The 19746-nt window shown below is 40.2% G+C and overlaps 1 protein-coding gene across 4 annotated transcripts in view; it reads left to right on the forward strand.

Moving 5' to 3' along the window:
* Positions 1-849: 849 nt before the first annotated feature.
* gria2b (glutamate receptor, ionotropic, AMPA 2b) overlaps positions 850-19746 on the forward strand; it is a 41958-nt gene continuing 23061 nt past the window's right edge. For 3 of the 4 annotated variants that reach the window (XM_041047585.1, XM_041047586.1, XM_041047587.1), the window contains exons 1-2: positions 850-934; positions 1080-1220. In XM_041047585.1, the coding sequence (XP_040903519.1) occupies positions 850-934; positions 1080-1220 (226 nt within the window). Of the gene's footprint in view, positions 935-1079; positions 1221-19746 lie in introns of those variants that run through there. The other variant, XM_041047588.1, reaches the window with a different exon arrangement.

Raw genomic sequence — 19746 nt, forward strand, 5'->3', positions numbered from 1 at the left:
TGTGTGGACAGATACATACAGCAGAAGATGTGCTACTGTTTTACTTGCGTGTAAAGTGTGTGAATAAACTGCAGTCTGTGCACATTTAAATCTGTTGATTGGAATATTGGTTTAAGGGACTCTGGATAGTTTAGTAAGGAAAGAAGGTTCAGTTAATCCAGGGTTGATGAGGAAGATGACAAGACAAACCAGTCCACATGAGGCTCTGTTGGTAGGAAGCTTCTGACCATTGAGCTATAGAATAGAATTAGTGGGTGTACCTCATATTGGCAGTAATCAAACATATCAATTAACTGCATGCATTTAGGACCCCAGGATGTTACGAGTCAGCACTGTTTATGGATTTCATGTCTTAATGCTGCTCATTAAAGCTTGGAAAACAAAGCAAAGACGATGTCCCTCAGACTAAAGGTTCCATTATCGCTGTAACTGAAAGTGTAGCGCGCACTCTCTGGTTACCAACCGGTTGCCGCTCGGCTCTTTTCGTCTCTGTTCGCCTTCTCATTATCATTCCTCACTTGTGGGTGTGAGGCTGAAAGGATCTCCGGCGCGCCGAGCGGAGACGCGCAGTGTCCCTGTGCGTTTAGAGGAGGTATCAGCTGCTGGCAGTAGGGGAGCGACGAGGAGGAGCGGAAGAAGAGACAGCAGACCTTCAGTGCAGGCGACCATTCCTTCACTGCTGGCGTCCTTTCACTGCAAGCCACCTGCAGAAAAACGGTCCTTTGCTGCAGATTGTTTTTGATTTCTCCCCAGGGCTGAGGGTCTCCAATATGTGTCGGATCTAACATCTCCGGCGAGAACGAGGAATATCAGACTCCCTCGGTGGATGTGGACACCTAAACTGTGGACATGGAAAAGATAGAGAATTTATCCCTCTCAGTTCTGCTGGTTTTATGGGGATGCGCGCTTGGAGGCTCGCCCAGTGTTCAGATTGGTAGGTATCCATTAGTTCAAACGAAAAACGATTTGGGCGAAAACCAACGAGTTTGTGCATGAAATGCAGAGGAAAACTGGTTGAAAACGTGTCTTATCATGGGACATTGTGCAACAGTAACTGGTATTTTTTTTTCCGGTTTCAGGTGGACTCTTTCCAAGGGGCGCGGATCAAGAGTACAGCGCATTTCGGATAGGAATGGTTCAGTTTGGCACTTCGGAATTCAGATTGACGCCTCACATTGACAATCTGGAAGTGGCGAACAGTTTTGCTGTTACCAATTGCTGTAAGTGACAAACATATTTCTCTTCTTTTTTTTTTTTTTAATGAACGAGACGTTCCTACAAGTGTGCATGTCATCCATGAGATATTGATGCCCATGTTGTGCGTTTTTATAACGCCAGTTAGGATAAATTTATCAGTTGCCACGATGGAGATGGACATGATCTGAGCTGTCTAATCTTTATTCTGTCAGCAAACATATCGAGGCTGTGAGCTGAGTAGTTGAGGATGAACGAGCATCGTGTAGGCAGGGGAAAGTTGGTTTCCACAGTAACAGTCAGTCGCATCATCCCATTTTCATTCCTTCAGATTCAGAGATCAAACAAGACTACACTGCAAAAATATCGATCCAATTTATTCTTTTTCATTCAACAGTCTTAACGATTTTTTTTTCCTATTGTGAGAGTGGACAGAAGTGGGGGAGAGAAAATCGTTCTTGATTCCAACATCAACGTGTTTCTTGAATCAAATGTCATTTCTAGAAGCTGCCGATTAGAGATCTGACTTTTTCCTCCTTGACAATTAAAAAACAAAACCTGCGCTTGAAACAAGTACATTCAACATATCTCGCTGCATTTATTGAGGTTTTCTCTCATGTTTGGTGAAGAAAAAATTGAGACAACTCTTTTTGCAGCGTGTAACGATGTCACGTCTTTTTCCGGCTCAGAAGGAGCGGTGTTCATCCATTGTTGGCTCCTTTAAGACAGCTCCCATACTGAGATTCACACGGAGCGTCACACACAGTGTCTGAGCGACGCTTTAACGTGGGCACTGAGGACTAATGTGATATAGAAATTAACAGCCAAGGCCCTAAAATGATTGGCACTTCCTTGGGAAAATACATTGCATAATAGCTTTTGACCAAGCTAAACCACGGCTCTCCAGTGAAATGACTGTCTCACATCCAAATCCATCACTTCCTATTGAGATCAGATAACAGAGAGTTTTCTGTTGTTGAGATTTAATCTCTCATGTCTTTCACCAAAAGAACCAAGATGTTGACCATTGTCTTGGAGATATAGCCGCAACCAGAGGCAGCAAATTGGTTTTAAGCTCGCTATTTTTAATAGCAACGGTTGGCACATTTCATTAGGCGGTTGCCAAGCGACTGCTCCTCTCAACAGTCCCTTAAACATAAATCAGACGCTTCTGATTGGTGCGCGCATCGGTCCAATCGATTTCATTACCATATAAAAGCTTCCTGCTTGGAGAGCTTCACTGCGTCCGACAGATCACAGCGAGAGCCATGTCGATGCTCCACATACACGTATTATTGCCGCCTGTTCGTTAGGGAAGATTGTCAACATTGTTTTCACAACCGAAAAAGGCTTATATTTGCATCATTTCTATGTCAGGTCCAAACCATCCCTAAAAGTTGATTGTAAACACCTATGGTTATCTCAATCAATCATGATTAAAATTGAAGTAACTCTAACTTCTTTAACTTACCTCAGTCTGATTCTGCACATGATCCAGAAAGGTCAGGGAGTGGACCTGATCTGAACCCGAGTAAACACAAACAGCAGCATTAAGCAGAAGTGGACAAAGTAAATAAACAACAAGAAAGTAATTTTATTTTCCCTGATTATAATTTATGAACCAAAACCTGATGGTTGGCTGCTACATGTTCCTCTGGGTTTTTTCTTTTTTTTTTGCTAATCAAGTCAGAGTTCTGACTTGTAAATGTTTTGAGTTATTATTCTGGTATTTACTCTGCATGTAATTAACTGAATAGAGCTCCTGCATGGTGGTTTATAATAGTTGACACTTCAGACTGGTGGGGGTGACTTAACTGTGATTTTGGTTCAGCTCCTCTTCAACAACAGTAACTTCAGTTATTGGTGGTTTAACGTTCAAACAGCAAATCACTAAGACCTGCACAGAGTTACCATGGACCTTGAATGGGGGAACGGGTGGATGCAGATTTGATTTGTGATGCAAAGCTGAGTGAATGACTGTCATGATACATATTAAGGCCTCTAATAGGCAAAGCTTTCTAATGTCCCCTCACACAGAACCCAGGCTGAATGTGTGCAGACACATACCGCTGTTCTTGTGTGTGTGTGTGTGTGTGTGTGAACTCTCTACCTCTTCAAACTGACTACTTGAGTGGGAGTTAGAAGTAGGAGGGGTGAGGGTGGTTCGGATGAGGTGAAGTTGTGGGGGGGTGGGGGGGGGGGTTGCTTTCAAGCCGGTAGATGGCAGCCTGCCTCACAATCCACCTCCATCTGTAATTATAGTGCATTAAAACCACCACTCTGTCTTTTGTTAAAATGTACTTTGTGAGACAGCACAGAGTGGAGAATAAAAGAGGAAATATTGGAGCTGAAGTGGAGCCTTGAAAACTAAAACATTATAACTGCTGGTTCTTATAAGCTTTGTGTTCAGCTCCAGGACGCCTCACACGCTCCATCTCTAGGGAGCTGCTGCTTACGGTGGAGGAGGTGTATGGGGTGTGAGCTCCTATTTTCCAGATCCAGTAACAGCAGATTTGACTTTAATAAGGAGGCAAACCTGGGGGAAAATGCAAAACTAAATATTATATTCAAATATAAATTTCGATTGAGGTGGACTAAAGGAACTGAGAGAGTGATTTGCCCTCACAGATTGGATTCCCAAAGTAAGGAGCAAGCATATAGTTGAGAACGAAGGGTGCTGAGTCCCAACTACACTGTGTCCGTAGCACAGAGAACTAACTCTTTTATTTATTTATTTGATGGGTCAATATGATACAGTATAGATATTTTTTTAAGATTATGAAATAAGACTCAGAGCATATGGATCTGTGCCCCACAGACATATCACACGCTGGTTGTACTTGGCCTGTGCAGCAGCATACTTCATCAATGCAGTGTGTCAGAGACAGTGGGAGGGAGGATGATACATTCCTCCATCAATAACAGTTCAGCTGGACAGGCCTGCATCTGCTGCCAAGACCAGGGGAGTCATTGTGACTGTGTGTGTGTGCGTGTGTGTGTGCAGTCATATTTGTGTGCTGTCCACCCAAAGCAATACATTCAAAAGAATCTTGTTCAGACTTCCTGGAATACACAAATCCTCTGAGATCCTACATGACTGAATGACTAATTCGACCTAAAACACCTCACCGCTGTTAAAAATGACATTTATGATTTATGTTGAATTTCTGGAGCTGTGTTATTGTTTGGGGCTGCGTTGTGTAACACCGTTTTACTGTACAAAAAAAAAAAAAGTTGCACTATGGGAAAATGTAGGATTGAGTCTTATAGGAGCTTAGAAGTCAGGATTGCACAGCCTTTGCTGCTCTGTTTTTGACTATTCTTTTTAAAATTTGCCTCTTTCGAGAAAAGGGAAAATCACTCTTGTAAAATTGAATTGCACACAACTCACAGAACACGTACAAACTGATGAGGGATCACAAGGGGACACTACACCATATTGAGGGTTGGGAACCTCTCTAACAGCTAAATTTTCCATGAACATCCAATTATCAGTCTCCAGAATGCAGTGCAGCTCCAGCTTGCACCTTTGTCATCAGTGACACAGAATATGACACCTTCTTTGACGACTTTTGTGTTAGCTGAAAACTGAGACACACATCACAGCATCACCCTTTTTACACTTTCAGTTTTCCTAATTGGACAAACCACCTACACAACTGCAACACAGGATTACCAAAAAGCATTGTGGGCAACACGGCAGATTGTTAAATCATTTACACCAAAATGGACATTATCATATAATGATAGGAGAAGTTTAAGCTCATCTGTGGATGGGCTTTTCCTTTAATACAGTGCTAAGTGTTTACATTACACTGTAAACATGCCTATGAGAATGTGTGTGTCTGCCAGCCAAATTAAACTTAATATTCTGCTTTAATATGTTCCCGTGATTTTTATTCCTGACACCCACCTCTTCAAAGCAAACCACTCTTCCTCCTCTGAGACCGACAGAGCAGTTTGAGGTCACTGACAGCCGTCCAGCGATTTAACACTTCAAAGTTCTAGTTTGTCATGGTTGAATCATGTCATACTGTAATTTCATGCATCTACATGCACGCAGCATCTCAGGGCCACATGCATTCAGAGACCTTGCTGAGTGATCAAAAGCCTAAACCGACCTTATATGTGCAGTGGTGCATTGGTTATAGCCAATTTATTGTTCACACTTAATTAAGTGCATTCTCCTCCATTTCAGAGGGAGCTGTGAAATATTAAATAGGCCTGAGAGCTGGCCGGTCAGAAAATGAGGCTAAAGAAACCTCTATGGATCTTTTCCTGCCCTGAATACAGCCCCAAACCAAGCCCTTATCACTCTGTCCTCAAAAAACACAAGGCATAGATAGCATCAGTTACAGCCTGATTTAAAGTCTCTCAGCTGGAAGTTGCCCTATGTCTCGTATCCCATTACTTAGTTTGCTCAGTGCCTCTGAGGCAGATGGCTCAAATGCATTCTTGCTCTGAGCTGGTGAGGAAGATGACAGGAGATGCCGCATCTCAGAATTTCCTACACAGACTACATTTTTAAGCCAGAATAGGACCTTGAAATGATGATTTATTTAGCAGATGGATGGACGAGACAAAGCTAAACTTCACAGACTCTTACTGGTAGATAGTGTTTTTCTCCCAGCTTTAAGAAAATCACTGGGGTTTAGTCCAATAGATCATAATAGATTTCATGGCAAGTAACTCAAACTAAACTATAGTATTTTGATTTTACATACAAATATCTATGTGAAATATACAGAAGGGTTAGGATTATGACCTTTTATGTCCACTTACTTGCTGTCAACCTAGCTTTCAACCTCATCTGATGTTCTGTCTTTATTGGTGGAAAGAGTTTGGAATTTGAGTCAAGATTATTTTGTCAAATGTTTTTTCCCAAGGTCAAGAATTATCATGCAGAATTTCCTCTGCTTTTTCTTCTTCCTTTAGTTGTTGTTAGGTTTAGCAGATATGCACATATGTATTAAGTAACTATTGTCCTGCAGTCACAATGAAACACAAAAGCTTTTTGATCATAAACCACTTAACAGCAGGAAGTCAAAATACAGCACAGCATGTGAAATTTAAGCTCTTCTACTGTTGTAGTTACTGAAATCCACTGTCTTAAAGCGTTATAGCTGAGTGGAAAATGCAGCCACTTATTGTTCCCATTCGGACCCAACTTTTCTGGTATTATAAGGGAGGGATGATGAAATATGGACTCACCTAACAGGCTTGTGTTGCCAGATGGAGGGTCCCATCCTTTAGCTGAGCGAGTGTGTAGCACAGAAAATTGACCTCAGAACAGATGTGATGTTTTTGGTCACTATTTAACTGTGTGATTTCTCTCTGTCTAAGGCAACAGTACTCATTTCTTTTTTGGTTTGCAAATAATGATACACAGACTTGCCTCAACAGAGCACAGATCCTAATCCTAAAAACATATAACCAAGGCTTTATACTTGGCCCCTCTATCTACATGTCCAACTTGTTCATTTTTCTGCAGCTTTTTATCAAGCTATAAAAGCTTGTGCAGTGACAACAACATCAACGGCGACAGCGCCATTTACTCTCGCTGTTTCAGTGTGTGAGTAAATCAGGCTTCAGTAGCTGTTGCTGTGTCAGAGGTGAAATCCATCATAAGAGTCAGGCAATGTGTCATGGACATGCAGGGAATGATTATAGATCAGCTGTCTTTGCCATCGAGGATTCATCACTGATATGATGAAGAGCATCCTTTAACAACTGCATCTATAGAGCTTGAGGTTGTTTCGTGAGCACTAAGCCCTCTTCTGAACGCAGTAGCAGTTTATAGATGTATGTAAACACATACAAGTGGTCATATTTACAACATTTGAATCGTTTAGCCTTCAGCTTACAAAATATTACTTTCGTAGCCAACCGAGCTTTTTCATTTGTTCAGATTCAAACACATTTTCTCTGAATAAAAATAATCTTTAATATTTCTATTGGTGTAAACATGTTGCACTTCATTTCTGCCAAAAAAAATAATAAAATCGTGGTTATTAAGATTTGATCTGGTTGCCTTGATTGGTCTTACAAGGTGTTCTTGTCAAACTTATGAGGATCTGAGCGCCTTTACAGTGTGATAAAGAGAGCAGTGAACAGACATTCATGTCCTTGTGCTGTCTGTTGTCGAAATGTATGTCTTACTGAGCAAAATGTAAATGTAAGGGCGACTGTGTCCTTTAAGAAGGGCAGGATGACTCAGGCTAAAGGTGGATACAATTAGGTGAAAAATCTTGGAGAGCCCTGGAGAGACTTTGCCTGTCTTTGACAGTAGCATAGCTGTTTACTCGCTGTGTTGGCCAGTAACAAGGATACTAAACTACTGTTTTAATAAGGTACATTCATTTATACAGACAGTGCCATCTTATATACACGTGTATAAAGACCCATAGTGCTGGGAGAAGTGACACTGTTTAGCATTATAGAAGCAGAATCCATCGCTTGCATAGTGTCTCCTTCTGTATAATGTTAAATCACAGAAACAGTTTTGTGACACAAAAACACCTTTTTTTTTTCAAAGAAAGTATTTCTGTATAACTTACTGTGTCACCAGCCCATTAAATCAACATGGAGGGCTGATGAATACATTCCCTTCCAGGTTCGGCTGTTTCTTATTCAGCCCTGTGTCTCAACCTGAGCTCACTTTGTCATCTTCATTTACAGCTTTGATTCACTTGAACCATTTCTTTGTATTATCAGCAGTGTCTGTTTTGCAGACAGTGCTGTTGTACTCTTGTAAGAACTTGTTCCCTGATGGTCTGGCTGCTTAAACAAAAGGCCTCATCTGGACTGTAGCCAACACATCTCAGCAGCTGTTGGCTTGTCATTTGCATTTTCTATAAATGCAACTTAATGTACTGATTTTTTTTTTCATGCATCATAGGTGAAAGCTGATTACTATCATTACACTGTCCATATAGCGTACTTATACTGAAAATATTAACATTTTATGATGGTCACTACATTCCAGGTTTTTTTTGTGGGTAATCAGCTTATTTGTTAGAAGCACATTCTCTAAACCTGCTTTCTCTACAAATTTCCTTCATTTCACCGCATGACTTTCATCATTCTTTAGAAAACAGCTCCAACCTTTTGCATTCAGCTGTTAGTTACACATGGGATTGGAAAGCCTGGTAATGAATACAACATCAAAAACCAAAAATGGCTCTTTTAATTGAGAGAAAAGAAAAAAAAGTGCACATGTATATGCAGTATGTCTAGTGGCTGTTTTGCATTGTGGTCTATCTACCTGATCACTCTGTTCCCCTTTTCAATAGATATCTTTGTGTATAATGGATATACAGTACGATGGCACAAAAGTCTAGACTCAACTCACTCTGTTTGTGTACAGTAATGTAGACCTTCCCTGACACATCACACTACTACTTAAAGCTCATTCAATCCCAACATAATGTCACAATGGATAATGATTTGACTCTGGTATATAATATGAGAAAAAAGACACAAAAAGATAAAGAGCACACCACACCAGAAGATCTTTTTGGAAAGATGGCATGTTGAGTCTGCATACTGTAAGCGTGGGTGGGACTGGGTGGGATGATGATGCCTGGGTGTGCACCAGGTTTTATTTTACGCTGTCACTGATATGAGATATTGTCTTGTGTGGCAATTACAGTGTATTTTTCATTGTCATTTTTGTGTTCTGTGTTTTCCCTGGCTTGGAAAACAAAATTTGGCAACAATAAAGTGAGAGTTTAAAAAAAGCTTCAGATGCAGAAAATTCGACACAAATAAGTGACTGAAGCTTTGAGCATTTACGAGAGTTGACCTGGTTTTTGGTCTTGTATGGATCCTGCTCCCCCACTGCCTGACTCCATGATGATGTTTGTCCCTATTAAAGGAACCTTGGGTGTTTCGCCACGTGAAGCCCTGCAAGGCCCCTGTCTGTGGGCGGTTTCTTTCATCTGCCCATCTCATAGGTCAATAATGGAAGGTCTCTGTGGAGTTCAGAGGTTGGAAACAAGACAGTTTTCTGGTGTTTAGGGTGGCTTGGGATGTTTTTGTGTTTTTCTGTCTTTATTATTTTTGACCCATTACCCTGCTGCTCTTTTAAGAGATTAAAAAAATAGCAATAACTAAAATATATCAACAGTATTTTTTCTAGTGTTGGTGTTGTTTGCCTACTTTTGATTTAAGAAATAGTCAGTTTGAAAACTGCTGACAGTGTGTCTTGTGGATTATCCAGAGTGACAGGGAAAGGAACATGGCTTTTGTAAGTTTTCACTATAAATGAGTGTATGCGTATGTATGTATGAATATATAATGTGTTGTGGGTGAACTGATCCTTTAATGGGGTATTTAGTATCTTAGTGGATCTCCATTGGTTGTAGTAGTAGTAGCAGTTGGCATAAATGGCAGGAATGATTAAATTAAAAAACAACATGATACAGTGCTTTGTGTCAAGAAGTATAGCCAAAAAGAAAAATATTACCAAACAGCATATGAAAAGCCCTAATGCTTAAGCGAATGTAATGTATTCAGCAGCATCAGCCTTGCACACTTGGATAAGATCAGGTCAGATTCTCAATAGTAAAACCAATTCAAAGAGGGACTGACCACAAGGACAGCCAAGTATGTAATACCTGCCAGGACAAAGCCATTAAAGAGACAGTGACACGGACAATTAGAGGCAGATAAAAATAAATAAGAGAGTAACACAATATGTCAGCGAGAGCGAGAGGGAGAAAGACAGATAGGAATTCGGCCAAGGGCTGCGTCCACAAAAGCTAGGTCAACACGCGTGTCCTCTGGCAGGTGAGATATCTGTGTATGGCAGGTGCCTGAAAGAGAGGGCAAGCAAACAGACAGATACATACATACACACACTCACAGCAGACATATTCATGTGTACACACTCAGGCAATAGACAGGCAGTGAGTGTAATGGTGTAGGCAAGAGGCAACTCTGGACCGTTCCCAGCTGTCTGCTCCTATTTTAACACTGTCAGACTAAAGTTAGACAAGAGACTCCTGATTCTGAAGTGGACAGGAGTAAGGTTGCTCATATACAGATAGATTTAGAGTTTGGACCATGTGGGTTTGGTGTGGTGACCTACAGTATACCGTGGCAAGTCCTGCGCAGATATCTCAAAATGGCACAAGCTGGAAAAAAAAAACTGCCTTGAACTCTTAGCAGCTCCACATCCCCCCTTCTGTGATAAAACAGCAGGAGAAACACTGGGAAAAGGGGGCAGCTGCATAAATTAGCTGACATTTTCTGATTTCACCATTTGCTCGCTGGAAGGAAGTTACACTATAATAGCGCTACATCCAATAAAATACCTCTGAATGTTGACCTTTTATTTTCTTCCAGTTCTGCTCTAGTGAACAGAAAACCAGATAATGATTTTTATTGTATTTCTTCTGCTTGTAATCAAACACATCAGCTTATACAAATACACTTTATGGTAAAACCTGGTTGCACAGACGACACATTGGCTCGTCTTTTACAGGAGGACAGTCTCCTCTGCCAGTGGTAATCATGATGCCAACTTGTTGCCAAATCATCATCCAGACTTCATTGCAGATGTGTGGCTCACTTTTTCACCAGCTCACCCACATTCAGGTGCACTTTTTCAAACAAGGAAAGTTTGACTCAACAGAGTTAGGAAAATACCTATTTAGAGTAAAAACCATTCATAATCCTCTACTACATTAGTATCCTAATTGCATTTGATACCTTAGTACACTGCGATACTATACAGGGTATTTACTTTTCAGCCAAGCAAACACATTACTTCTGAGCAAATATCGGTACTTCACGGTTCAGTGTTCTGTCAACATAACAAGTTCTGTTTTGTGTTGCGTCTGCACAGCAAAACAGACTTGTGTATAAAAGGGGCGTTTGTCAAAAATAGTACGATTTGCATGAAAATCCCCCACAGAAAGGGAGGCATCAAATCCCATGAAAGGACTGCAGCTGCAACCTCAATCTAACTCTTTAATTCTCACTTTATTGTTGAAAAACGAGGCCTCCGGAAGGTCACAACTCTGTTTGCTTCCTGTTGAAGTAGGAGTACTGTGTAATCTCCATCATTTTCTATGGGACTTTTCATTGGCACCAATTCAGAGTGTGTAAGCTCCGACAAAGACACAATGTCAAAACTGTTTTAAATAGCACAGGGGACCAATGTGTATGAAAAATGAAGCCACTCTTTATCTCTGTAGGATTTTAATGACAGTCATCTGCTTTTTGACATTCATATATTTTTAAGTATGTTGTACCCTCTGTTACCCTAGATAGTATAGCATAATATAGTGTTACTTAAATTCTTAATTAGTGATCATGGCCTTTATTTAACAAGCCTTTTGAAGCAACAGGTCTTCATTTATTATTCACCTTGTTTCGTCAGTCTCAGCCTACTCTAAAAACCTCCCTGTTTTCTGTATCTGTCCCTGTTTTAATTTGCAGTAATTTCTGTATACATATTACATTTCTACAACCCAAATGTCATTAGTACAAAAAACAGTGCCATGCCATATTCACCAGTGTGAGGATCTGAGTTTTTCTCATCTGAGAAATATTGTTTTCATCCCTAGTGAATGGCATTTGCTTCTTATTTTGCTTAAGTTACTACAGCCATAATTAGTAACTGGCATTTATTTTTTCATGCTGGCCATGTCTGCGGATTGTATTATGATTCTTTACTTGAGACTTATGGTAGCATAGCATAATGTAGAATGAAAATCTGAACCTAAGATGTTATAGGGCCATAAAAAGAATTCTTATCTTGATTCTGATTGGTTGCAGGATGTGCATTTTTTTTTCATATACTTGCACTTTGTTTTGATTTAGTGGTGTTGAAGTAATGTATACTAAAGAAATGATGTATGCATGGTTGTATGAAGGTCATGGACAGAGGGCTGAACGAAAGGTCAAAGAAGAGGGGATGACTCAGGGGTCAAATGAGGATGTTGAGCTGATGAAAGACTTGAGGTCATCTTGTGCAACCCTGAGAGCCGAGAGGTGATGTTTCATCGATGGTATATCTCATGGCTCCATCATCCCCCCAACTGTGGTTCCTCTAATGAGAGAAAGAGAAGAGGGTAAAAGAAAACAAGCAGGGGGTTTTGGGGAGAAAGAGATGTAAGAAAAACAGGGGAAAATGGGGTTCAGTGCACCTTCACTGAAACCTAAAATATTAAGATTCAGTTTACTTGCAAAATACAAGCAGGAGCTATGAAACACACGATCACACGTATTAATGTATCTTTTCTTTGCTCCATCTCTTTAACATGTCCCCATTCATCTTCGGCAAACACTGTCTGTCTGGTTGCTATGGCAGCTGCTCCCTTAGATGCTGGATGAAGCTGTGTTTTTATAGATGTAACTAATTTTGCTCTGGCAGGTTCCAAGATCATTAGAACATAGAACGGCAGATCCAAAGTCTGCTTTGGTATTTCCACAAAAGGTCAGTGGACATACGATATGTTTTATTGCAGGAGGCAGATGAAATTCGAACAAAGTAGCTTTGTGTGATGTATGGGCTGGCTTTGCAGAATCAATATGACAGAGGAATTCTGTATTGTGTTTAGTGGGATGAATTGATGTGCCTGTGCACAGCAGCACAACACGGTGCAAACGGACCTGCAAAATTATTGTGAATAAGATCAGAATTAGACAGGGAGCTGCTACGATTTGGAATTTTATAATAATCTGTTTGCAAGATTAGGTTTTACTTAATCAAAGGTTTGAGTATCTCACTTCGGACCAGTGCTAGTATTTCTTTGAAATATGCAGTCGTTTTCAGCAAGTACATGTGTCCTGCTGAAGTATTGCTTGTTAAAGACGCCAGTCCACAATCAGTGTTTAAAACAGGTCTTGTGTGGCTGAACAGGCAATTGCAATACATTTGTTTTGGTTAGCCACTTGGCACATACACACACACACACACACACACACACACACACACACACACACACACACACACACACACACACACACACATCCTTGTTTTACTGTAGTCATGGGGACCCTGTTGTGGACATAATGCATTCCCTAACCCCTTACCCAAACTTTAACCATCACAACTAAATGCCCAACCCCAGCCTTTACCTTAATCCTAACCTAAACTTAACTCTAACCTGAACCCTAAAACCAGGTCTGAACCCTCAAATAGCCCTTTGAAGATGTGTCAGAAAGTGAGGACCAGCCAAAATGTCCTCACTCCAGTGGTTTAAAATTCACACTGTCTAGCCATACAAGTACACAATGTGCGCATGTTTAAAACACATGCATTTTTAAACATGTTGCTTTGACAAATAATCATGTAGGGTTTCACTCTATTGGAACTAGAGTGGCCAAAAGATAGAAAACAGAAGCAGGAGGTTATTTAAGAGAAACCATGAATTGCTAATATCTTGCTGCAATGTTGAGATGGGAGGCTGAGATACCATTTTAAACTCCGTGGTGTGGGTCAAGCTCCAAATCCATGGATCCTACACTAATACAATTTCATGGCATCTTTTTATCTGTGTTTGTTGCAGAGGACATTGTGAAGGATTCGGTAATCTCCAAGCTGAGATAACCTTGGTGATGGGTAATTTTTACAAACTTGAAAAAGCTCCTCCAGAGCCACATAATTATACATCTCTTTTTACCCCCTGAGTAGCACCAACTACAACTCTTCAATTAATGTTGATATATATATATATATATATATATATATATATACAGTATGTGGATTTTATTAGTTGTCATTTATATTACATTGTTAGTTGGTGGTTAGTGATGTAGTTAGAGCAGTCAACAATCCTACTTAGTCAATAACTTGCATGGATGAGCTTTTCAGGCACTCTCTGAGGCTCCACATACAGACGCTCCTCACCCCCTCCTTTCAGCTTTCTGCTAAAGAATTTAAAAGTGCATAGAAAACAACAAAAAGAAGAGCTGAAATGACGACTGGGACATTGCAGGCAGTGTACAGTGATCGCACACTGAGCCTTTAGTATTTAGAGTATTCATCAGATTCTGTTCTTGTGAAACCTACATCCTCCATCCACGGCCGTCAGAAAGCCTCCAGGAAACAGGTCAGTGAACAAAAGGAGAGAGGGAGAAGAAGAGAAGGAGACAGAGAGAAATAGGGTTGGAGATGGGAGGAGGGGGGGTCAGAAGTTGATAAGAACTGAGCTGTACTGTTCTTCTAGCGACCAGCTGCCGGAAGAGCTGCTCAAAGGCAGACAAAAACACTTCCCAGTGTGCCTCACTGGCCCACAGTGACACCTCCCAGAAGTCTTCCTATCGGCCACTCAAGAGCGTGCCTGAGAGCTGTAACCCAGGCAACAGCCTGCGGTGCTGCGATGCATGTGTGCCTATTTTGCCAATGAAAGATTTCATTATGATGAGATTTTCAGGAACGAGTTTGCTTGTATAGGATAATTGATTTTACATAAACATTTTCAATTTAAAAACAATTCCTGCTTGTGGTATTTATGGTTACTTTGATAAATATCTCGAACTTCTAGAAGTGGAACTTCTAGAACAGAAATCTCACCCATTTGTCAGATTTCTTCAGTCACCTTCAGAAAAATGACATTTAAAGCCTCAACACTAAATGAAATGATGTGCTGGGGTGAGTGTTTTCTGGAGTGTGGAGAGAACATGGCTGAAATATGTTACCCTGGCAACCGTCTACAGAAGGAATGAAACCAGATCATGCCTTAGTGGGCTGCAGACAAAGCTCTTAGAAGTTATAAAACACTGCCTATACTCCATAAATTTGATAGGTTATTGATGAATATTTTTCCTTTATTGAAGTGTTGCAGGTTCCAGCCCTGTTTAGCATATTGATTCTTTCATAATCCGTTATCCTATGAAATCCTTTGGGAAGGATGTGAATAGCCGTGGGCAAAACAGTGTTTTTACTGAGGCAGGAAGAAAAGATAGAAGTCTTAAAATTGTTCTTGTGTCAGAGCCTTACGTCAGAAATGTCTTTGTCCATTTTCTATTTCTGAGGTATAATGAGAAGGATTCAAATACTAAAACAGATTCTGATATGATACGATAATTGAGGAAGACAACAAAGGTTTTGGAAACTTTCTTCATCTTTTTGAGATGTTGGTTGGATGTAGAAAGTATGTAACTTTAACTCTGTGGATTGTGGTTTTTATCCCATCTCTTACCAACAGTCAACTTCTTGTTTTTCAAGTTTTCCTCAGTCTTAAAAAAACAAACAAACAAAAAAACATGTAATTGCTGAAACCACACCTTAATAATAGGTGTGGCAGTTGGAAATGTTTTTGGACCAATAAGATGGGCTGTTTAGTCGGGCATAGATAAACCATCTAGTTAGTCCAGTTTCTAGGGGATATACAAGGTCAAAATCTGCTCTTGCAGCAACTATATCAGTGACAAATGTGCTCAGGTTGCTCTGATGGAAGGGGTGGTGGCTTTAAGCTGCCTTGCTAACTGGTGACAGATCAGTTTTACACAAAAGCCCCACAGTCCTGAGGCCTTTTCTCTGTGGTGAGAACAGGAGTGTTGGAGAGGGTGAGATATCTAACAGTCAGTTCTGTGAGCTGTGACTGGACTGCTGATGATCATCACCACAGTGACATGGTGTGTCCGTGGGTATGTGCGTGCATGTGTATTTTAGACTGATTCATCTTTTCACTGATGCACTGGGTGGCTGTTTGTTGTCTATTTAACATCAGATATTTTCTCCACTGCTGATTATATGGCTGTCCCCCCTCTGCTCACTACTGCCACATGTATTTTTTTTCCATTAACTGATGTTGACTAATGCTAAACTTTCCTCTGCTATTACATCAGTGCACTGGGTCACTCAGTCCATATGTTTCATGTTTTTTCAGTATGTTAATTAAAGTACTTTGTCTTACAGCCTACATATGGCACGACGCCTATCATATTTAAACAAGATGAAAAATATGAATAAATGAATTCCCTTTATTATAATCAAACCTTGGTGTAAGTGTTGGGGTCTCATTCACCTAATGAATTTGCAAAAAAGTTAAGACTTCATAAAAACTGTTTAAGGAACAAACAAATAACCAGTATCCTTCATCCTCTCATGAAAGTTCACACTGATGAAAGGCATATTAAATGTCGGCTGAATTTGGATGTTTTATTAGCAGTTAATTTATGCAAGTTTAATCTTTGATCAGTGATGGAGCAGTGATGTAAACAGTGGCGGAGTGGTGGAGATGCCTTCAGTGCCACAGTGGTGAAAACGAGGTCAGCTAATTGGGACGGCTAAATATATTTCACAGGGTACACCTTCTCCTTGGAAGGTGAAACACAGTGCCCGAGTCACTGCTGCGACAGATTTAACATCCTGGTGATAATGAGGTGATTAGAACCTTCTGATGACCACAGAGTGTCTGATGAGTGGCCGTACATTTATCAGTTGTACAAAAATACACAGAAACCAGCCATTATCTGAACCCCAAGTCAACGCAACTCACAAAACTAAAGTAACTGCAAATGATTTATGTTGTTCTCTGTTTAATGCCCATAGCGGCCTGGATGTAAGGCAAATTTCAGTGAGGTTAGTAATTTGAAAACCTTTTCCTTTAGTATTGCATTTTCCACAATCCATTATCTTGATCATATTGACAATTGTGAACACAGTAACTTCATAAAGCATTTTTTCAACCTTAACACGTATGTCTTGACCTTTAATGCAGCCAAAAGATCAGAAAGCAACCAATAAAGGATTCCAAATTTTTATTGCATGTATCCGAAGCTACTGTGCTCGTCAAAGCACATGTGAATGTGTTGATCTGAAGGCAGAGAGGTAACAGAGGGTTTTCAGTGAATAGTGTGATGTTTCAGGATCTGTTCATGCAATTCTCAAAGCAGTTATGATAAAGATGCCATTTTCTTTGCAACTGTTCTAATGTATAAAGTGCTGATGTATGGCCACCCCCCATTTCACACTTTCAGAGAGCCATTCCCCTCCCATACAAATGCAGATGAATAAATCCAAAACAGACAGTAACAGACTTAATGTTTCCCCTGCTCTTGTTCTACAGGAATATATCTTATGTTTGACATTGTCCTCGTCAACAGGCTCATTTCTTTCACGCTGCTGACTTGTAGATGAAAGAATTAAACGTGCTCCAGGAGGAATTTTGACACCAACCAGCTTACACACCCACAACCAAATACAGACAAACCAGACACACATGTACAAGCTCACATACAGCACACATACAAACAGTGTTACACACTATGCACTATTGTCTGTAACTACAATGTTAGGATTACAAGTTCCCAAATCGACAATGTGTTTATCTTACTTGAACATTCCTCAGATTAACTGAGAGCTGCATTTCATTTTGTTTTTTTCATTTTATCTTTTTGAACAGAAAGATATAGAGGGACAACTGAATCTGCACCACAGTTTACAGACCCAGCAGTGAAAAATAATAAGATTTGTTTCAACATTTTGCTCACGGTGCCTAATTAGGGTGACTTCGTCAACACTAGAAAAAAAAGATTTATCCAGTCTTTTCTTTTCTCTCTGTTCAGAGGGGGATTTCTGAGGGCGAATACTCCCTGGTTTCATTGAAAAGCAGTCAGATGTGACAGAGGCTTAATGGCTTTTTCCACAATCCTCACTGTTTCTAAGAGTTACTGTTTGTGGCTGGCTTTTCTTTCGTAATTAAACATTTCTAAATTCCTTATTGGAGAAGCACATGTAGGTGTCTCACCCTTTTAAAAACCTCTTGCTCTTCTTTCTTCTGCTGTCACGTTCCAAAGCCAGAAAAATCCTCTGTGAACAGTGTCTGCATGGAGAAAAGGGTAGTTCATTGCTTCTGGATGTAAACTACCATATTTGGTAATAAAGTAACATGTTGTCAAACTGTTCGCTCTGGCATAAGCTGCAGCACAGTCATGGGGATATCCAGTCTCTAAGCATGAGCTCAGAGAGTTTTAATCCTGGGCAAACTCAGCAAGCTCACCAGCAAGAGAGTGTCAGCAGAGAAAGCCTTAGAAACATCACAATGGACAGACGTGGCAGAGAGAAACTCTACAGCTCTATTAGCTTCAGGGCATGGTGGTGAGGAGTGCTAGAATATATTTATTCTGTTCTACGATGCCATGATTAGATTGGATGTTTTTTTTTTCCTTCTAAGAACAAATGTAAGCTTTGTCAAGCATAGAGGGAGTTACTAGTTCTATCATTCTCATTCTTTGCAGTACAAAATATGACATGAACTTACAAAAACTGGCATCTATTTCATCAGCTGCAGTACATAATCTGAAGTAATGAGGAGGATGTAATGCTGGAGAATAAAAGAGAAAATGGAATTCAATGTAAGACATATGCATTTTAATATTTCACTTTTCAAAAGAAAATTTTATAAGATTACAAGATGGCTCAAAATCAGAAAAGAAAATTAGTCAAACCAAAATTTGGGTAAAAATCTCATTTAAAATAATTTTTCTTTCAATAATCGGTCTTACATTTTCTTCACGAGAAAATGTCATTTACTGTCAATTACTGTTGTTACTGTAATTATGTTGGCTAGCGTCAGGCAGGAAATATAACATTTGTGTGCATGAGGCCATAAAATTTGGTTGATTATGGATCAGAAAAGCATCTGTCGTGTTGTATTTTATTATCGCATATTAATGCATTGATGTGTAAGCAGCATTTGGGATGGCCACAGCACCTGAATGAAGAGCAATAGCTGTAATCATCACTTATGTCTCCAGTGTGTGGTATTTTGATTGGATAAGGTGATAAATTGTCATAAAAATAAAAGGTGAAAAAGGCTGAATGGTGCTTTACCAAATGTGTCCTTCCTCACCTACACCCTACAGATTGTTTTGACATTTTCTCAGTACATTTACTGCCGGTTACCTGTTAGAGGCAATCTGTCCTCATTATAAAATTTTATTCCTTAAACCAAGTTTAAATCAAAACTTTTCACGGTTGCCTTTGTTCAGGTCAGTCAGCTATTACCCATGAACAGAGTCACATATTTAACCTCTCTTCTGGGGGCTGTTGCATTCCTCTTGGCTGAATTGTACAAAATCATTTTCCTGTTAGATTGTGACCATTTACAGACGACACACTTTAGGTTCTATTATTTCCCACTAAGAAAAAGTGCAGTTAGATCAGTGAGGTCTGATTTCTCTGTGGCCACATCACTTGCCACTGTATCTGCTGAAAAGATCAGGAACGGTGCCAGAGCCTGATGGAGGTGATCGGACCGTGGTTGATCATTAGTCTCGGGTGGCTGTGATGAACATTTAATTGTGCAAGTCGATGGACCAGTAAAGATTTTGGAAGCATGTGAGTCCTGGCAGTGAATGAAAGCTGGGCCTGCCCTGACTTATTCTGGCCTGTTCCCGATGAGCTCTGCATGTTTTGGAATTCTGAGGGGCAAAAGGCAGCGGGGGTTGAAGTAGCCTCAAGGTTGGAGGAGCTGGCTTTTGATTTTGGGTTGAATGGATTTGAAGACTCGAGACTGAGTAGAAAATCAGAGTTTGAAGTGAATGAGTAACACTCTCACTGACTCACAAAATATGCTGCCAACCTCAATT

Source organism: Toxotes jaculatrix, chromosome 10 (assembly GCF_017976425.1).
Source record: "Toxotes jaculatrix isolate fToxJac2 chromosome 10, fToxJac2.pri, whole genome shotgun sequence".
Lineage (NCBI taxonomy): Eukaryota > Metazoa > Chordata > Actinopteri > Toxotidae > Toxotes > Toxotes jaculatrix.